The sequence below is a fragment of the Corvus hawaiiensis genome, chromosome 2, assembly GCF_020740725.1.
Source record: "Corvus hawaiiensis isolate bCorHaw1 chromosome 2, bCorHaw1.pri.cur, whole genome shotgun sequence".
Lineage (NCBI taxonomy): Eukaryota > Metazoa > Chordata > Aves > Passeriformes > Corvidae > Corvus > Corvus hawaiiensis.
In genome coordinates, this window is record NC_063214.1 from 1,930,339 (window position 1) to 1,950,539 (window position 20,201).

General features: G+C 41.8%; 1 protein-coding gene across 1 annotated transcript in view; it reads right to left on the reverse strand.

Annotated features, from left to right (window-relative positions):
* Positions 1-416: 416 nt before the first annotated feature.
* Positions 417-20,201, reverse strand: part of ADAMTS5 (ADAM metallopeptidase with thrombospondin type 1 motif 5) — a 39,459-nt gene continuing 19,674 nt past the window's right edge. Inside the window, exons 3-8 of the mRNA XM_048295700.1 lie at positions 17,350-17,517; positions 13,269-13,552; positions 11,904-12,087; positions 11,295-11,470; positions 10,455-10,630; positions 417-7,140 (exon numbers count right to left, since the gene is read on the reverse strand). Of these exons, the coding sequence (XP_048151657.1) occupies positions 6,570-7,140; positions 10,455-10,630; positions 11,295-11,470; positions 11,904-12,087; positions 13,269-13,552; positions 17,350-17,517 (1,559 nt within the window). The 3' untranslated portion in view covers positions 417-6,569. The remainder of the gene's footprint in view (positions 7,141-10,454; positions 10,631-11,294; positions 11,471-11,903; positions 12,088-13,268; positions 13,553-17,349; positions 17,518-20,201) is intronic.

Here is a 20,201-nt window from a genome sequence, read left to right on the forward strand (position 1 = left end):
AATTGTAAGATTCTATTAGAAAAGGATATTTTTAATAGTGCCTTCAAAGAGCCTCATTTCAACTGGAGTTTGTCTGCAGCTCTGTCTCCCCAAAAAACCTCTCCCCTTCCTGTGCCACCACCTCAGCACACAGAGTGCTCCAACATCAGCACTTCTGGCAGGTCTTTACTGATCTGAGATTGGTTTAGATGGATAATTATGAATCTTATAACAAACACCACCTTCTGCACTTTCCTGCTGTTTTGTGACTCTCCAAAACACTTTAGAACTCCACCCCACCACAACTAAAATGCAGTGGTCACATACAGAAAGAGTATTTACGCCTTAAATTTATGCTCAAGCTCTTTATGCTCATCTGCCTGCAGTGGGGCACAAACAGCAAACAGAGGCCCCCAAATATACCATATAAACAAATATTTTGGACCTATGATACAGTTTGTATTTATTACTTTTACTGAAATCACAGAGTCAAGTGTTTTAGGATTACAACTGGTAAATTATACATATGTAATAGTTTACAAAACAAATTATTGGCCTTCCATGTATCATAGTACAGTGTAGACCTTGCACAGTTCAGTTCAAATGAATTTATATTTTGCTTAACATGTTTTTATGATGTAAACTGGCTGACACAGTAGTGCTCTAAAAATACTCCCTCTGATTAGACACACACTAGGATGAAAAATAAATTTTTGTGACACATCTTGGTTTCTCAAAAGGTTCTGGTATTTCAGCCAGGTGACAAAGTGACTTCCCACAATATGCTGACACCAACAGTGCATAAAGAGGCACACAAAGTAAACTAAGCAACCGCTAACTTTGTGCTTTCCCCTTGTCTTCTCTGCAATACCTCATTCGTTTTCTCTTATCTGATGCTAAGCAGATGACCTGGCAATAGAAGTTACATTTATTGCTCTGCAGAATTATACCCTATCTCCAACTTACTTAATTCAGCACATTATTTCCTGTATCTGATGGGATTTGAACAATGCCTGTATGCCTGTCACAATGTTTCATAAGATAAACTATTTGCAGATTTCACAGTTCACATGATAAATTGTGTAAACCAGTTACTATAAATAAAGAACTATGCTGTCACTTACAGTGGTGTAAGTCTGAAGCTCCTCCTGCAAAGCCAAGTGATGCCACGAAGTAACTCTAAACTTACATAGGCATAACTAAACCCAGTGTAACTTTTTTTTCCCTGTGAGTGGGAGGAATGGAGACCCAAGTACTCACATACCCAAGCACACACATGAAATACGCACCTGCACTTAGCCACGGGTGTCTGAACACGGGCTATGCCAGGCTGATGTTTGTGGAGAGGATTTTACTGTCCTTACACTGACTCTGAGCCTCCACTGACAACTTCCAGGGCAAAAGATGCTGTGAGTTTTGTCCTGTGACTCACAGAGTGCACAGCAGTGGGATGGTGTTGGGATGTTTGGTGAGGTGTGGGGAGAAGCTCTTACACCACTCACCTGTGTTTGGGGCTTTTCAAATTTTATCACTGAAAATTTGTGCTTGTGGTTAAACCTTCTAAGTCCCAAAGCACTTTTTGGGGTGGCAGCTGAGGATCTAATAATCTCTCTTACATTAAGAGTCATTGCTGGTGGGTGTGATAAACCAGAAATATCTGCATTTGCAATGTTACTTGAAACAAGAATTGAACTAGCTTTACTATACCAGTTAGTATCAGGGCACCCATAGGAAAAAACCCCTTGAAAATGCTGCACATGGCAAGTATGAATGCACTCTGGCAGCTCTATAAAAATGAATCACTTCATGAATAAAAGGAACAAACCCCTCCAAACCAAGCAACAATTTTTTGTCCTGACAACTGCAGTCTATGCCCAGAGAATCTAATTTTGCCTCTTGCCATAGGCTCCATCTTCCTCAGTGACAACAGCATGGCATGAGGAGAAACGTTCACCTGAACATACTGCTGAAAGTCCACAATTAATGATCCATTAAACCCTGTTCAAAGCCTGCCCTTAAGATCATCAAAGCCCAGGCTTGTATTCCCTGGGGTTTTGGATTGGGCCTTGAGTGAGGAAGCATCCCCCACTAGCCATCCCTAATTCCTCTCAAGCCTCGTGGCTGACTCCGGCCTTGGACAGCGCCTGGGTGGCAGAAGAGAGGCTGAGCTGGAATTTAACTCAGGTGAACGTGGGCACTGGGGAGCGAGGTGACTTCCAGCAGTTTGGAATTGTTCATGTGCAGTCTGTAGCACCGCCCTTGCAGAGCAGGGGCTACAGGTAAATGAACTGACTGCAGGAAAGCCGAAGGTTTGGCCACGTCGCATTTCTCCCCTCACACTGCACCCAATTCTAGTTCCCTTGAGGTCTGCAGGAGTTGAACTGGATGAAAAGTGGAAACAAACAGGTATTATTCTCATGGAAACATGCTTTGCTGGCTTTTTTCATCTAACTTTGCCTGATGTGGTACAAAGAGCTGAAATACAATGAAGTAAAACATTGCAAAGGCTTCCAAGTTGGGCTTTTGACTTTTTATAGCCATATATACATATTTATATATGCATATAAACAGCAAAAACACGGAAAAACCAGCTTTTTAATGGTTCAGTCCTCATAAACCAAATCATATGCTGTTCAAGCTATTTTATAAAGAGACACCCAGGAGCTTTCTCTTTAGTGTTGTCACTTAAATGTAAGAAGCTGCATGAGAGAAGAGTCCTGGCAACTCAGAATAACTTCATTCCCATCGAGAGGACTCCCAGCTACTGAAAATCTGCTACAACTAAAGCAAGGGGGTAGGGTCAGCCTCGGGGGTCAATCACTGAGGCCTCTAGCATGAATTGCATGTGCCTTTGAGACACAAGTCTGTCTTCTGACTTCTTTAGGAGCCATTACGGGGCTTGTTTTGGTCCACAGACCTTTGGGACTTACTTGTTGAGAGCTTTTTGAAATGTTAACAAGGAGCTTGGAGCACGAGGCGTCATGGAATTAAAAATCTACAACTTCTCTAAGGAAAAGATGGCAGCAGAAAAAGAATATACATCTATACATGTGTGTACACATATACTCCTGTTCCATGCAAAGTCCTCTAAATAAAATCATACAAAAAATGACCAGTGCCATATATTATGTAAACTCACAAGGTGTACTTCCAACACAAATCCGAAGCATAAATTAAAAGAGAGCCAGAAAGAGAGCCAGAGACGATAGCAAAACATTTTAAATATAGAATTTGCACAATTGGTATTTTGTTAAATAAGAATAAATAAATTCATTACATCCGTTCACATACCAGTTGTAAAAACAATAAATTATTTTATTTTTTTCAGTGCTGTGTTGCTTTTTTTTTTTTTTTTTTTTTTTAACAGTTGTTATTAATCCACAAGATTATTCCCTCTTCCCCTTGTGATAAAACTGTTTCCACAGGAGGGCAGCTAAACTTAATTTCTTGTACAAAGTCAAACCAAAGATGCCAGGCTTTTTCCTAACGAGAATATCCTACTTGAAAAGCAGATGCTGTTAAACCCACTGATGCTCAGGGGTCCAAACTCACCTAAGGGCACTGGATGGAAGTGTGTCCCAAAGTCAGCGTGAATTTAACACTGAGATTGTTCCTGGCCGTGCCAAAAGCAGAACTCCAGGTTTCCATCCCTCGGTGCATTTCCTGAATCCAGCTGTACAACACTGGGTAGAAATGTAAACAATGATGTCACAGTGTGAGTGACACAGAATTCAGCTGAGAACAGACCTTGCACCAATTCTTCATTCATTAGGTGCATGGGACAGCTACAACTGGCACAGGCAAGATTTGGAACTGGAGTGTGATTTAGGAACACCTGAAACAGCAAGTGTTAACTTACCCTTTATCTTACACTTTTAGGGTCCTGCCTTGGTCTGTCCCCTTTGCCCCCTCACATCTTTGCTTGTGTGAATTCGCTTCATTGCTACACTGGTGACAAAAGTCACTGCAGTGGTTTGTTCTTGTATTTATTTCTAAGTAAACTCTTTCCTTTTTAAAAGATACTCCTAATCTAAGGAAGCTTTGAATTTATACCCGCATATGGCACGCCTAGATAGCATCCAGAAGCTTTACTCAGCCTGCTGAATATATAATAAATTATTACCATGATGCACACACAAATACTTGCACATTCTGTCTCTATTATGACAGAACACAAATACCACTTAATGCAGCAGCTGTATGCTGAGACAAATGTTAAGTCTATGCTGAGACACATTAAATCTCCTGATTTTTCCTCTCATGATGGTTTCTATTTGTTATGGATTTTTGGAGAGGTTCTAGGACATGTGTAATACATATATAAGCATCAAAATTAGATTACTTGAAAGGAAAAATAAGGCATTTCAAAGTGATCTTATTTTAATAGGCAGAGGAGGCATAAATGTTTACTTTCCAGCACCATGCAAATATTCTGAGCCTTGATCTCAGTTCTTAGGTTGGGATCAAGATTAGATGGGGAGTATTCCTCAAGATCCACAGTTTTGCACACAGACTACTCCTGAACAGAAGGCCACACCATTTTTGAATGCTGATTAATAACATTTGTTGGCAATCCATTTAACAGAGGAGGAGGCCCTGCCCTTGGTACTGTTTATTTAAAACAGGGTAAAAACCAGATCCTTCTCCAGATTTCACAGTTGTAGATGTAGCAACTCTATGCTGTTTTGAAATCATCACATGATTTTTGAGAGTTCACACAAACATGCAACAGTTGCAAAAACATGTTTGTGTCAGCCTGGAGTCAGACCTGCCCTTCTTGCTCCACACTCCAACAAGTTTTCCCTGCTGATTTCATGCCTGGGATTTTCAGAAGAGCCTGAGGTGTTTCAGTGCTCAAGTACCACTGACTTACAGCTGAGGCTTGTCTGAAAATCCTCCTGCAGTCTCCTACTCTCCTGTGTGGATGAACAAAGGAGTAAAAAATGGGGTTCTGCTTTGATCAGTGGTTTTTTACCATTTCTTTTGGTACCTGTTATCTTAGGGCCTAATTCAAAGCCTGCTGATATTGAAGAGAGTGATTTTAACAGGGTTGCTCCTGGGCCTCCACCTGCACAAGGTGAAATGCCCATCCTCAGTCACAGAACTTCCACAAGACAATAACGGGATTCAGGAACTGCTGCCAAGGAAAACTGTTACCAGCTACTGCCTGTGCTGTGGAAACAGTTTTATTGATATTGGACAAGTCCTCCACATCCTGATGTGGTTTGACTTCCTAGTGACCCCTCTTCCTCCCCAATGTGGTAGATATACAAAACGTGAATGCCTTCTATAGCTTTAAAAAAACCCCAAAACACACACAAAAAAAAAAAAAAAAAAAAAAAAAAAAAAAAAAAAAAAAGACAAATAGTTATAAACTTTTGCTGGTAAGATGAATACCAGAGTTAGACATGATGGACAAAACAGTGATAAAATATTAACTGTTTGCTGTGTTTTTTTGACCTTTATAGCCTCTTGAAAAGATGTAGGTACATTACACATTGTTAAGTTCAAGGTGGAAGCCATAGAGAAAATAACAGAGAAAGCAGCTGAACACAGCCTCAGAACATCTGAGTCAGAAGACACTTGAATACCTCACCTGTAATTTTTGGTTCTCTTAACTAGTTTTCTACAAAATACAGTATGCCTTTGTTTCATGGAGAGGAGCAGCTCGAGCAGCTATTGTTCAGTGACAACAAGGACCCCAGGCTGGGACACAGCTGGAACGGGGGAGGTTTACAAGCACAGTGTACACAAACTCCTCCTGGCAGCCAACTCCTCCTTTGGTGCATGCCTGACACACACATGAGGAGGAGCTGCTGATGCTCCTGCTGTTGGAGCAATGTGGGGTTCCCTGCTCTGCAAGCTGCTGCAAGGCTCCTCCTGAGAATTTCTGGGTGGAAACATAGGATTTGTCAGAGATAATTGATATGCTGTCAGGAAATTCCTACCACAAAAACCTATTTCCTTTTGTCAAAACCAAAAGGTATCACTTTTTAAAACCAGCAGCAAGCTCTTCATTTTCCAGTAAAACATCTGTGGCCCTTTCTGAAGGATGGACCAAGTCCACAAGGGCTGCAGATATACTTTGGTCAATCATTTTGCTTATGTAGTTTGTCTTTTGATTTCTTTAATAGAAGGAAGTGATATCAAGTGATATACCAAATGAAAGATATTTACAAAACAGTATAAAATAAGCTACTGTGGGATCATGGGGATGTGTGACGTTTCCTAAGGACATACTGTAGTAGAGGTAGGTGAAAAAGGGGAGATGATTCTGTAACCTTCAAATATCCCAGGATCCTCCATTCACTAGTTTTTCTTCTTTTGCATTATTTTATTTTACATTTTTGCAGACACAGAGGGCTTATAACAACTTTAATGCTTACTTTCTTTGACATATTAAGACCACCCTACTATTATTTAAAGCAGTGCACATCTTCATTTGGTCCAAATAGGCAGATTCTGCCCATAATTAGAGACTGAACGCAAGTACATTGAAGCCTTTGCTTCTCTCTGTCTGGGCAGACCTGACACCAGTATGTCAACAATGGCTTACTCAAACCTCTTAGAAAGAAGGTCACCACCACAGGTTAGCACTTTTTCAGCAAGCACTGTTTGAATGCTGAGGGTCTCTGGGAGAGCAGGCATCCCTTGGCCAGTTTCCCGTGCCCATCCTTGCACTGGACAGTCCTGGTGTGCCAGCCCGTGTCGCACGTTCGCGAGCAGGAGAGCCAGGGCCCCGTCACCCAGCGGGGCTGCGTGGCCGGCGCAGTCACTTTGCTGCCGCCACCGCTGCTGGGGACAGAGTTTGCCAGCTGCCCCTGTTTCTTTGGCACGAAGAAGCTGTAGCGCACGTCCACGGGCTGCGTGGGGTCGGTGGCCAGGATCTGCACGATCAGGATCTCCTTGGTGGCCGAGTGGCCCATGGCGTGCAGGAAATCATCCTTGTGGCTCCAGCCGCTGTAGTTCATGACGGTGCCGTTGATGTCGATGATGGTTTCCGAGGTGGAGATCATGTACTTCCCATTGACCAGGTACTCCCCGCTCTTCTTCTTCAGGGCCAGGTAGGCCGTGAACCTGCTCTGGTCCTTGCTCTTGAACTGCCGCACTTTGATGTGCGTTGCCCCTTCCGGGATCTTCACCACGTCCGTGTAGCCCTTGCTGAAGGAAGGGAAAGAAGGAAGAGTCTCACTGGCATGACACAGAATCACTGAATCAACTAGGCTGGAAGGGACCTTTAAGTCCGACCTATGGACAACAACATCTTGCTTCATTTCAGCTCAGGCCACCTGGATTTTCCCTAAGATTAATTTAACCAGGTTCCGCTCTTGGCCTACTGTGCTGTTCTTCGTGTTCTCCAAGAAATTCCTACTGCACTTCTTGCAGATTGCTTCATCTTTAGCTTTAGGGACAGTCTGACGTGGGTCAGATACCAGAGGAATGAAAAATAACAGATAGCTTATAGATTTCAGCAAAGGGTGGGAGATATGAAATACGATGCGTGCGCTGCCTGCCAAGGAAAAGATAGTGAGATATGCATTGGTTACAGCTGTTTCTTGCTGTCTTTGCTATAATGATGATTAAGGAAAGCACGAGCAGAGGAACAGCTGGGTAGAGGTACCTTGGGAACATTTAAAAATAATCTTGATCACCGAGAAAAAATTTGTTTACTTTGAAATTCATAAAGCCGCAGATTAATCGTCAAGTGTCTAATAAGAGGGGCACCCAATGGCTTCATTTGTACCATCACTGAGTTCACTACTACTTATGAAGTATCTTAACTGGGATTTAGAAAAGGAGATTAAACTCTTTTACCAAAAGTGACAAGCGTTCAAAACCTGCAAGTGTGCTGGAATTTATCACTATCTCAAGTATGTTATTTTAACTTTACTGATATATAGAAGAAAATCTAAAGGCTTTACACAGCTGTAAGCTACCAGCTGGACTTTGGAGATGTGTTTTCATTCCTAAACCTGTGACAAAGCCATCCTTCAAGTACCTCGTATCTGAAAGGTTTAATGAGAAAAATTAAAAATACATGAAAGTGATGGCATCTCCTTTGGGATTGTTTAAAGAACAGACTGCTAATTTTGAGAACTTTTGGCTGCACAAGTAGAGACTGCACATATTACAGATGAAACATTTGTGCTGCTCCCCTGCTATTTCCAGCAGTTATGGGACAATGACTTAAGACTCCATTGATTTAGCACCTCCATAAAGCTGGAGGAATATGGTGCGAACCCAGCCTGGGGACTGCTCTACAGCACTGCACAAATATTTTTACACAACAGTTGCCAGAATAACTCAGTGCAAACATGTCATTAAAGTTACAAAATCATTTGTTCAAAACCTACAAGCAGTCCTGGAGAATTCAAGTTGTCTGCACGAAGAGCTGTAATGCTCCATGTGCACAGAGAAGCATCTGCAGCATTAATTCTCCTCTTTCCCAACTTCTGATAACTTGGCTTTATAGCTTTTTAAACAAAAATCTTAGGAAGCAAATTTCCCAGAAGATTCTGTTTTGCCTGCTTTAAAAGAAAAAAGAAGTACAAACAAATGTTGTTACGGCAATTGTCTGCAATGGGAAATACTGATTTTGCCCTGTAAATTTAAGTTTCCTCTACGCTTAATGTACAGATTGCTAAAATTTGGTTTATAATGGACAGCAACAAGGGAGCTGCCATTTTTCAGTGGAGGAAAGAAAATTTTCCTACCAGCACTGCCCTTTCATACAAAACTGTAACAACAGTTTACAGACAATTAAGATTTCACTATTTTAACCGGGGGTTTATTTTAATGTCAATTACTCGCAGAGAAGAATCGCCTCAAACAACTTTTCCAGTAAAAATAAATCAGCAGTCCAAAATCCAATCAAAATCATATTAGAACACAATTTTACCCTCTAGCCAGTCTCATGACACTTAAAGGCATGATTTGAGGAGAAAGATGGTAACTTCACAGGGATCATTATAATAAATCTCTCCATTTCCAAATGTATCTATTATACAAATCTGGCCTCCCTGAAACTCATGGGCCCCTCTAACACTTTTCCTGGAGCTTGATTATTACTGGATCACGTGAAATGTATCTCCCACTGTCATCTTCATTTAGACATCCCAGACATTCCAGTATTTACAAATTGGAAAAGGTTTGGTTTATATAATTACTAATTTGGATGGAAAGCCATTCTTTTTGGCAGAGGTGTTTTGGCGTCGTTAGGTGAGCAGTCATTGGTTTACCAGGATGGAGATTAGTTATGTTTATTTTTAGAATAAATTCACTCTCCAAGTCCTTTTTGACTGCTATTAATCAGTCTGTTGAAATGTACAGAAATAAAAGATCATTTCAGGAATCAGATTTCAACTTCTGGTAGCTTTCAATATGCCATGTAAGAATTTGGAAGGTATAAAACAAAATCAAGTTTATATATAAAAGATGTTTAATGCAGTCACTGACTCTGAGTAGAAATCGTGAACTAAAAGTTTCTATGCATAGATCAGTCCTTTGAGACTTTGGCATCTGTATAAACGATGATGAAAAATCCCCATTTTTCTATGAATCTTAAGAATTGAGGAGGAAAAAAATTAGTTCAGACAGAAAGGACTTGAGGTTGTTCTATTAGTACTGCCCCCACAATGGGGTGAGAGAAAACCATGGCAGCAGTTCCTTTTATTTTACTAGTATTAAGTTTTATTACAGTGAAAAGGTGAACTCTGACAGAAAAATGGCTCATGGATAACTGCTCTAAATATTTTGACTTTAAAATATCCATCTGGAGATTGATATTATGCCAATGGACATGAAGGGATATGAAGGCATATGAAGGGATATAGTCATGCTTACGCCTAAGATATTTCTGGTATCTCATCTGTTTACTTGATCTCCACACATACTCAGCAGTGGGAAAAGGTAATTTTAGGGTATAACCTCTCTCAGCTATTAAGGAAGCTGTTTACTGCTGCCTGCTTCTCTCCACCACTTATACAAGGAATGTGTGTCACAAAATCAGGTGGGGTGTCCTCAGTGTCACTCAAAAGAGATGAGATGAAAAAACATTGCTAATGCAGCAACAAGTGGGAAAGGCAAAATTTCAGAGATGCAGGTAATTCTGATCCAAACAACTCTGATTCACTCCTGTCCCTTTTTCTCTGTCCTCTAGGAGCCACAGTCCATCTGGCACAGCAAGATCTGCAAGTGGCACGAGTTGCTGTGCCTTATTCCTGTTGATGCTCACCTGCATCACTGGCGCTTTGTGTCAGAAATGAGCTGGGTGCAGTGTTTTGCCAGTTGATGCTTTGCCAATTTCAGGGTAATGCTAAGAGCCAGCTGCACACATCTGGAAACTGCAATAATCTACAGGCAATGTGGTTTTTTCCCCCACGTGAAAGCAAACTGCGTTCCGAGACAGAAAGCAAGCAGCACGTGGCAGAGTTACTATTTGCACAACAAGATGCATTTACTACTGAGATCAGTACCTCTTTTTGGTGAAGGTTCCCATGACTTTAGTGCAGCTGGAATTGTCTCCTCCACACACCCCACACTTGTCATACTGGAGCTTGGATCCGATGATCCCGTCACAGCCCGTTCGGATGCACTTCCCTCGGACACAAACTGAGTTGCTGTAGGGTCGACACTCCGTGCCATCAGTGACCTGAGCAAGCAAATAAAACTTGGTTCAAACTGCCACAGAAATTTGCCTTTTTGGATCCACTTGGCAAAACCCAGTTCCTTATTTAAGTCACCAACTCAGAGCAGGTCACCTCCCCTGACAGACAAGACTGATCTTCTCCCATATTCTTGGCACAAATCAGATGAAATTTAGCAAAAGGACAAAAGCAAGGACAGATAACTTTCAGTTTGGATTGCATCTGATAGAAGTGACCACAAGTCACATCTCTACTACTTGGCTAATTATGCCATATTAATTGCTTCTGTAAGAGTTACTCTGGACTCCTTAAACATAGTTCAGGGTTTGACTTATTCTTTTCTCCTAATACTCTTTCTCCTCCAGAAAACCCCAGAATGACAGAAAATTCCAGGCAGAAACTCCTCTATCCACTCCTGAAAACAAACTAGCGCAGAGAGGCCCATATTCTTCATGAATTCACATACTGAGAGGTGGAAAAACTGCTCTCATCTTAGAAGCCAGTTCTGGCCCTAATGTACAACTACTGGATTGAACCATTAAATCTAATCACACAGTTAAATCTTTGAATCATATGATTAACTTCTTTTCCCTGGTGGTAGAGAAAGATTTCTAAAATATGGGACACTTCTAAAGAGGAGCATGAAACCCTGACTGGAGCTGCCATTACCTTCTGAGAAAATACCACGTAATAGCCGGTTCCTTTGGCTCGGCAGGTGAGCTTGCAGACGTCTCCAGGCAGTACTCCAGCATACTTGGGGACCCATTCCACAAAAGTCTTGACACCCTTTGCATCAGACTGATAGCCATTTCTTGCTTCACACTGCTCTTGTCGGAAGGATTTAGCTGTGGAATTATTCACATCATCAGTGGCTATTTCAGACCACGCTGCAAATATCATTATGTCCATCTATTATTCCGATTTCTTTCCTACATCATTTTTAAGTTATGTCACGCCACTTCTTTACTTAGAACTGGCCTTCCAATCCCTCTACTGTTTTAGCTTGGAAATCTCCCCATGGCATAACAAGCATTAAAGGTCTAAAGTTTGCATTATGTTTCATTTTAGAGGACTGACTTTTTTTCGCTCAAGCGTCCTTTCTCTACCACGTCCAGGGTGAGGTGTAGGTGAAGAATTAGGATATTGTACTAATGCTGAATGTCTTGCCTTGATAAATACATTTTGGGGAGGCTACAGTGGGCCTTTGCTGTGTGGTTTCAGGCAGACAATCAGTATTCAGTGTCTGCGAAGGGAGGGCTGGAGCAGGAGGGCACTCACCGTTGGCGGGGCAGGGCGTGACGTTGCAGGAGCGGTAGATGGCCCTCTTGCCCGTGCAGTACCTCCCGTTGTTCCTGGGGGCTGGGTTGTTGCAGTGACGATAGGCAAACTGAACTCCCCCCCCACAGGTACGGGAGCACTGTCCCCAGGGTCCCCAGGACCCCCAGTTGCCATGGCTTGAAGCCTGAAAAACACACGAACAGTGGGAGGTGAGTGCGTCATCCAAGTGCGAATGGAGTCCTTGCATCTCAAAGTCACTGCTAATGCTTTCCTCAACTGAAGGCAATTCTTTGGCCATTTTATCAGGGATAACAGGTCTTAGGAACCTTCCTTCTCCCAGCAGAGTTAATTTCTATCTTTTATTTGCACACTGATGACATCTCATTTGCACTGTGGGTGCAAAGGCAATACCGGGCCTTGCTCTGCACAGCCGCCTTCAGCCTCTTCACAGAACACACTCACATTTTCATGTGCTGTTCTCTTATTTTTTGCTATTCCTACCAAAAAGGCCCCTTAAACTGGCTCCAAGGGGTTCAGCTCCCAGGACATATCCGTAGTGCTAATCTGAGATGAATTAAATCCAGCTATTGTGATGTGTAGGCATTGCCTGGAATTACTGGCAAGAGGTGGAATTGTCAACTCTGCTGCATTGGCTACAGTATTGCAATATCAGGTAGAAGTATATAAATCCATGAAAAAGGGTATAGAAATCCATTTTAAAAGGGTGTTATAAAGGCTGTAGCTTGATTTGAAAGGCTCCCATAGTTTGCAAATATTTTCACGAAGCTCTACAAGTCTGTGGATCTTCTGTGGGTGAAACAGAAGGGGCTACAGTCTACCCAGTGAATTTAGAAGTATCTGAACTGTGCAGCTGACAGCTCTCATGAGCCTGGGGACTCTGCAGAGGTATAAAGTAGACATAGGTTCTCTGTCACTGGAAGCATAAACTTCTCTGCTCCAAAGATTATATTCTGGATTAATTTAATCTGCCTTTTTCTTCATTAGAATTAGGGCCCTGGGGCCTTTCAGATGAGGGCTGTAAATTAAATTTAGAGGTGTAATTTGTCTTGCATTCCATGGCCAAGAAGCCCTGATAACTGATTTACTGAATGGGCAAATCACCTCCTCTGAAAGGATGTTCCCAGTTTTCCAGGAATGAAGGCTCTCCTTAAAGAAGAAAATACATTTCCTGAACCTCAGCAGCATTTTTCCTACACCCTCACCAACAACACCCCAATTACGTGCTAAAAAAACAAGGCAGCTTTCAATCTGGCTTCCACACAGCCCATTTCACACCCACAAAAATCAGCACCTCTGAGGGATCACCTTTCAGAACTCCCCCTGGGGTCACGGCCGCTAACTTACTGAGTAGTATTTCTTCTTGGTTTTGTCCACGCATTTCCCCTGGAGGCAGATCCTTCCCTTGCCGCAGGGGGTGCCCTCGACGGCGGGCAGCTTCTTGGTGAGGCACACCATCTGTCCCTGGCGCACCACGGCGCACCAGAGGCGGGAGCACACGTCCATGCCGGGGCACACGGTGTACTCGGCGCCGAACGCCAGCTTGCACTGCCGGATGGCGTCGTACGTCTGCCCCGGCAGCTCCTCAGGGCCCACGATGTGCTTCCTGGGCTGGTCCAGCAGGCAGTTCCCTAGAAGAGAAGGCCAAGCTGTTGTTTACTCAGTTATTTACTGCTATTTCCCAGTTTTCTCCGCAGTGCTGCAAAGTCGTTCGGGTGACAGAGAACTTCCTTCGAAGGATGGTGACATGAAGGCTGTGAGGTGACACCAGATCTTGCATGAGGTCAGACTGCTGCCACCGTGTTCTCACCCTGCTGTTGAGCTGCCTATTCCCACCCTGAGGTGTAAATGAGTTTTACCCAGGTCCTTTTGGCATTTCAATCCTCTGTGCAAGACTCAGAACTCATTCTGAGCTATTTATTGGTTTGTGATTTAAGGACTGAGCAAGACTCACGTAAGCAAGACTCAAAGTAAGCAGAGTTGTCATTTGAGTTTTAAATCAGGATGTCAGAAATGGTAAAGCTTCTAAAGGAATGCCAAAAATATCAAAAACCACAGACTTGTAGCCAATGAGGCCAAAAAACCCAAACAAAACAGAACAAAAAATAAAGAATTCTCCCAGGCCAAAGGAAAAATAAAAGCTGCGTATCAAAACTAATGTTGGCATTAAAGCTGGATTGGACTTTACTTCTAAGGAATGATACTTGGCTGCTTGTCCACAAGTTTGAAAAGGGCTATCCATTTAATACAGAAAACCATAAATAACAGGAAGAAAAAATTGCATGAATGTAAAGATTTGTATGTGTTTTAAGGTCTGCAGTGCTCAAGATTTGTCTGGAATGCTCTAAAAATGAGAATTCCCATTTATGTTCTAGCTATCTTCTGATAGCTGTTTGTTTTACTATTGAAAACCTCACTTGTTGACATGCAGAACTATTATTCAGTGTAACCTCTTTCACACTTCATGAAGGGGATATGTGGTCTCGGCAAGCTTCACTCATCCTCGGCCAAAATAACTCACCACAATTTACCTCACTTTGGAATCCACACCAGCGTTCTTCACTTGCATCATGGCTGAAAAAAGCCTATCTATAAAACCCTCACTATTTACACAAAATGGAATAGAATTTCAAGCTATGGCAGGGATTTAAGCAAACCAAATACCCCATTTCTCAATAGCTTGAGTGCTCCTTCCAAAACACACACTTACTGCAACTGTTCTTCTGTCCTTCTAAAGACTAATGCCAATTAGCCAAATTAGCCAAAAATTCTTTCTGCATGATGACTTGCAACCAAAAACTCTCTGTCTTGTTAATAAACCTGTTCTATTTGCTGACCCTGATTTACCCTAGCCTTATATTTAATCTGGATTATGCTGAATTTTTAATGCAGACAAGGTGTGCCAATGCTAGATGTCATGAGATAAAGATAATTAAAGGTACCCTGAGTTGCTGTAGTATAAAATATGAGAGACATGACGAGGAGTGAGGAAGCACCTATCTTTTTCCTGGAGTTTCTGGACATAATTTGCAGAAGTTCTGGCAAAAATACACTTTGTAAAAAGTACGTAACAGTGGAAATCCTCCTTCATATTCCTTGTGAGGATGGAGGAAGCCACTGAAATGTGAGGGCAGTGATGGGAAGGCTGTAGAATGTCAATGTTTAGTTTATATACTGCTCTTGTACCTACACTGAAGTTTATCAAACTCCCAAGTAGGGCTGTTATTCAGTATTTTAAAACATCATATTAACACTTCATTTTGGCTGGAAATAAAAATTTAGAGAAAAAAGGAAGAAAAGTCTCATCCTTGCATATACTCATCTGTCAATCATTTCAGTTAAAACCCATTCATATGTGAATAACAAACAGGTTTCACAAGCTTGCACAGCAAATACAGCATTCTTGCCCCTCCAGAACACAGGGGAAGGAGATCCAAACCTCTCCTTTACTGAGGAAAGGTGTCTAATTTCTACAAAGCCAGGTGCTCCCGCTGATCTCACACGATAAATTCAGAACTGAAGACAGGGAAGGCCCCTAAGGATTTCCCATGGGAAAAAACCCCCGTATTTATATAGGTAGACTGTAGCAGTGTCTGTGTTTGGACAGGCTGCAATGAAGTGAGGTGTTTTTAACACCAGCTGGTCCAACCTCCTGCTTGTCATGGTCAGAAAGGACAGAGCGGGCCCCTGGCTGGGAGGGCAGGCAGGGCTTCCATTCACTGCGTTCTATTTCAACATCCAGAGCATGTACGTACTGCTATTCCCATTTTTTTTGTCCTGGGCACCAAAGAACATCTTTGTGCCCTGGAATAGAGCAACATTGTTGGCTGATGACAGTGCTAATTAAGCCATCTCATTATCTCTCTCAATGCTATGTGTAATGTATCTTGGGGGGGAAGAAAAAAAAAGGCGGAACAAGATCTGTGCAGGAAGCAGATAAGCAGGATATAAATTAATTAAAATACAAACAGTCCTTGTTCCAGGTTGCACAGAGCACTGGGACTGAACACAGTTGGTCCCAAGCAACCATCCCACAGCCTGGTGGTTGGCATGACAATAAAGGCAATTAGTACCTTTGGAAAGGCTTTGCTAAAAGCAGCTGGATATAAATGTCACTCTCCTCTGGACACGAACCGAGCCTTTTCTTCCTAAATGTCAAACTGTTGTCTGGGGTCATCTCATGAGTGTAAAACAAATGGTGATATCATGACAGAGCTGTTTATTGTTCTCAGAGCAGGCCCCAGGAGACAGAGAATCAGCACCTTGATCCTCCCCAGCCCCCTGGCTGACCTTGGACGAGACATTTCTGTTGGGATTTATTCAGCTGACTTCATGTAATGCTGGTGTCTGCAGTGCACTCAGCTGTCAGGTGTTTCCCTACTGAGAAAAATGAGCTTATGGTGTCATTCAGCATCACCCATGCACCCAGTGCTGCTGAGGCCATTGACTGTCAAATCAAGTCTCCAAATCATTTGAAGTCAAATCATGGACTTCCATTTCTACCTCATGGATGGCGTTTGTGTTCTGTTAGGACAGATGTGTGATTTAAAACAAATAGCTGGAAAATTGTAAATTTCTACAGAAAAGAAGAGTGTTACTTAAAAAAGGTCTCTGAAGGGGTGATCCATCAAGAAAAGAGACTCCCTAAACATTTTGTATTTGAAATCACACCAATAGCATCAGTAATAAAATTAATTCCCAGAGGACTATGGACCTCTATGATGAGAGGTTCAAATTTTCTATTAATAATTTAATCATACCAATAACTCCTGAAGACTACACACCTGAGTGATAACTACTCATGAACTGAGGAGAAAACAGTTCAGAGTTCCTTACACTCTCTGAGAGGTCATTCATGGATGGTGGGAGAGTTACCTCAGGAACTCAAAAGGGAAAGTTCTGTTCATTTGTGGAAACTAATTTGGTAATATTAAATCAATGCCAGAGCAATATGGACCATAAAACAGGATAGTATAGATTAATGGATCTAATAAAATTGAGAGAAGAAATTAAGTCATTCAGAGAAAAATGTTTCAGAGAGCACTGAAATCAGCCGACAAAATATTTGAAAGCAAACCTTGACATTCAGCAGACACACCATACTTTTTATCCATAAGCATTTTGGTTACCACAACAACTTGATCCATTCACTCAATTATGTCATTTTTATCTCAGCATTTTGGAATTTGAGTGGTTTGTTTAATAACTGCAGTTGCTTTGGGAGCACAGGGAAGACTTTAAAATTCATTAAAGAGTGAAGATTATGCTTTTTTATTTCTACTTTCGGAAAACGGAATTTTTGTACTTATTCCCCAAGGGGTAAATGTCATATTAAGCAAATAAGCTGCCATAAAATGTTCTTATTAAAAAAATATAGATTCACTGTAAAAAGTACCATGTAGCTGACACAAGGAGTGATAACACATACCATGGCCATCATCAAAGAATTCTGTGATAGTTGCTGAAGTGCACTTGGACCAGGGTTTTGAAGCATCAATGCTGGTCAGAATGGAGGACATCAGGCGCTTGTCTTCCATGGAGCCAAAGTTCTCCTCACAGAACTTGGAGTCATCATGGGAAAGCCCAAGCAAGTGCCCTGTGGAAATGAAGCAAATAAATAACATTATATGACTATCCAGAGTTGACCAGCTGGAGCTTACAGCCATGTGGGGGAAGGGAACTGTACTCATTTATATTTATCAACAATTGGCTTCTTACTGTTTTTCCAAATCATCTTCGGCAAGAAAAACTTCGTGAAGACGTTCTGCAACTGTCTAGAAAGGTGCTGCGTCTTTTTTAAGAGATAAAAATAAAAGCATTTATGACGCAGCTAAACAAATGGTAAAAGAATGAATGGGAATAAAGCTGCAGAGAGCTCAAGCCTGAACTTAACACTCAAAAAAAAAAAAAGTCCAACCTAAGCCAGAAGTTGATTAGTAAAATATGCAGGGCTAAACTAAGAGCGCTATAACAACAGGGACAAGATCACCCATCAAGGCCACTACAGAAAAAAAGCCTGATGCCCTGAAAGGAACACATTCTGCAAGATTTGGCCTTTTTCTTTTTTTCAGGCAGGTAAAACCGTTTTTATTTGGCAATACTTTCTACGTAAGGCCAGATAATGCTGTTCTGCTGCACTCAGACATGGCTGTCAGGAGGTACATGTCATGCTTAAATCTGACACAGAACTACATAAAGACTTGCTCTGAAGAGATGACAACAGCTTTGTTTCGTTTCAGACAAATGCTGGTATTGAGTAAAACAATTCACTGCTAAGATTATTATTTCAAACGGCTGGATTCCTCTGACAGAGTAACCAAATAATCAGTGCATCACTTATAACCTACAAAGCAAATTCTCTGGAAGTGGGCTGAGGATTTAATACATTGTATTTACATTGTATTTACTGATCCAAGACTGCTCACAGTTGTAGAAATTACCTCACTGCAGAATGTTTGTGAAATAAGGCAATGAGGGTCTCTCAGTGGAAAAGGATTTTCATTTCTGAGTCACTGCCTTGGTACTGAACAGCTCTGGGTGAATGAAAAAAGCTGGAGCATTGATCCAAAGAGTTTGGCTGAGTAACATCCCATGGCACTCAGCACTGGTTCAGAGTGGGATATGAATGATAGTTGGGTGCACACCAGAAACTCGAGGATGTAATTTTTCGGAGTGCTCAGCATTTTACAGCACCATTCAGAACTACCCAGAACTCTGTGGCATGAAGCTTCCAGTCTTTTAGGGCAGAATCCCAGTTTGCCACAGCCTCTGGTACCACTCTGCAGCACTTCACCCATGTAAGATGCACTTTTGCTCTCTGCACAAATCCCTTCTTGCATAACTGTCCTTCACCCTTCAGAACGGCCCATTTTATGTGAAGGACATCCCATGTAAGTGCACAATTAAACACTTAACACAGTGCACATATTCACAGGCCTGTTAATGCTTCTGCAACTTGGGCAGCTCTTGAGTTTCTCTCCTACCTATGACATCTTTCTTTTTTCTCCTCGAGCCAAATAACAAAATATGCTTTGGATATGAGGAAGCTTGCAGGCAAATTTCAAGCTCTTCACTTGGAGCAGAGAGACTGAGGATTTCTTCATAACACTGTTGCAATTTAGTCTCCCTCCTCAGAAAAAGGCTGGCCAGCCTCTGTGGAGAAGTTCAGAGTAAATAAATAAAATGAAATGCTTCTCAGGCCATTGTTCAGCACAGAACATTTCATCCCAAATACTTTGGCAAAAGCAGAGGAACCTGAAACAGGGTCATCTCCTGGAAAGTGTCAGGCTACTGAATTCACCTTTAATGAGAGAGCAGCATAACTTCTATGCTTTACAGTGATAAATGGGGTGAGCTGAGGACACACCTCATTAGCAGCATCTACTTTGTCATATTAAATCAGGCCATTGTTCCAGTGCATGACGAGAACTAAGTCACTTACTTGGCAGACTTCAGCCTTTTGGAGGAGAAGCTTCCCAAAGGATTTGTGAATCTCCCTTGTTATGTTTAAAATTTTCAGAAATAATTTTAAAAAGCCATCATGACAAGGATGCAGTAAGTAGCATATAATTTCCAAAATACATAATTCTGATTGTCAGTATTTGAGCTTCTAAATTAGCCACCAGTGATGTTAGTGAGGATAATAGCATTAAATATATGGATTTTAGCTCTCCATACTGATTTGCCAGTTAACTTTTTATGCATGCTTACAAACACCGTGAATGCAACTCTCAAAGGATTTTATGGAGCTAAAATTCCTAATTCTTACCACAACCTAAATTTCTCCCTGTCCTAACTTTGCCTTTTAAGGCACTCTGACCAGACTTAGAAGTGATTAAAGCATATGACAAACTCCCAATGATGCTGAAACCTGGCTTTGCATTTCATTAAAAAAAATCAAAATTCAAAATATCACACGGCTCTGTAATCTCTAAGTACTGCCTGGCTAAGTTTTGTTCTTTTTAGCACAGAAGTGAGAGCAGCAAAGTCCTTCAACACCTGTGCCCTTCATCCTTTTGCACCCAAAAATTAAGGATGGGACACTTCCCTTCCTATTTCAAGAAGTCTCTCCCCACCACGCCTCACGTGCATGACCGTGCTGGTGTTATTACATGATATTAGGGTGGTTTCTGGCATTTTCTGGTGGGGTGCTTCCCTTCCAAATTGGAAAGGCTGATCCTTCAAGTGACCCTGTATGGAAGCAGAGCTCTGGAGAAACCTCTGGACAGAAGTAAAGACTCGAGGAATACAAATCTTATGAAGAAGGCTTTTAAAAACAAT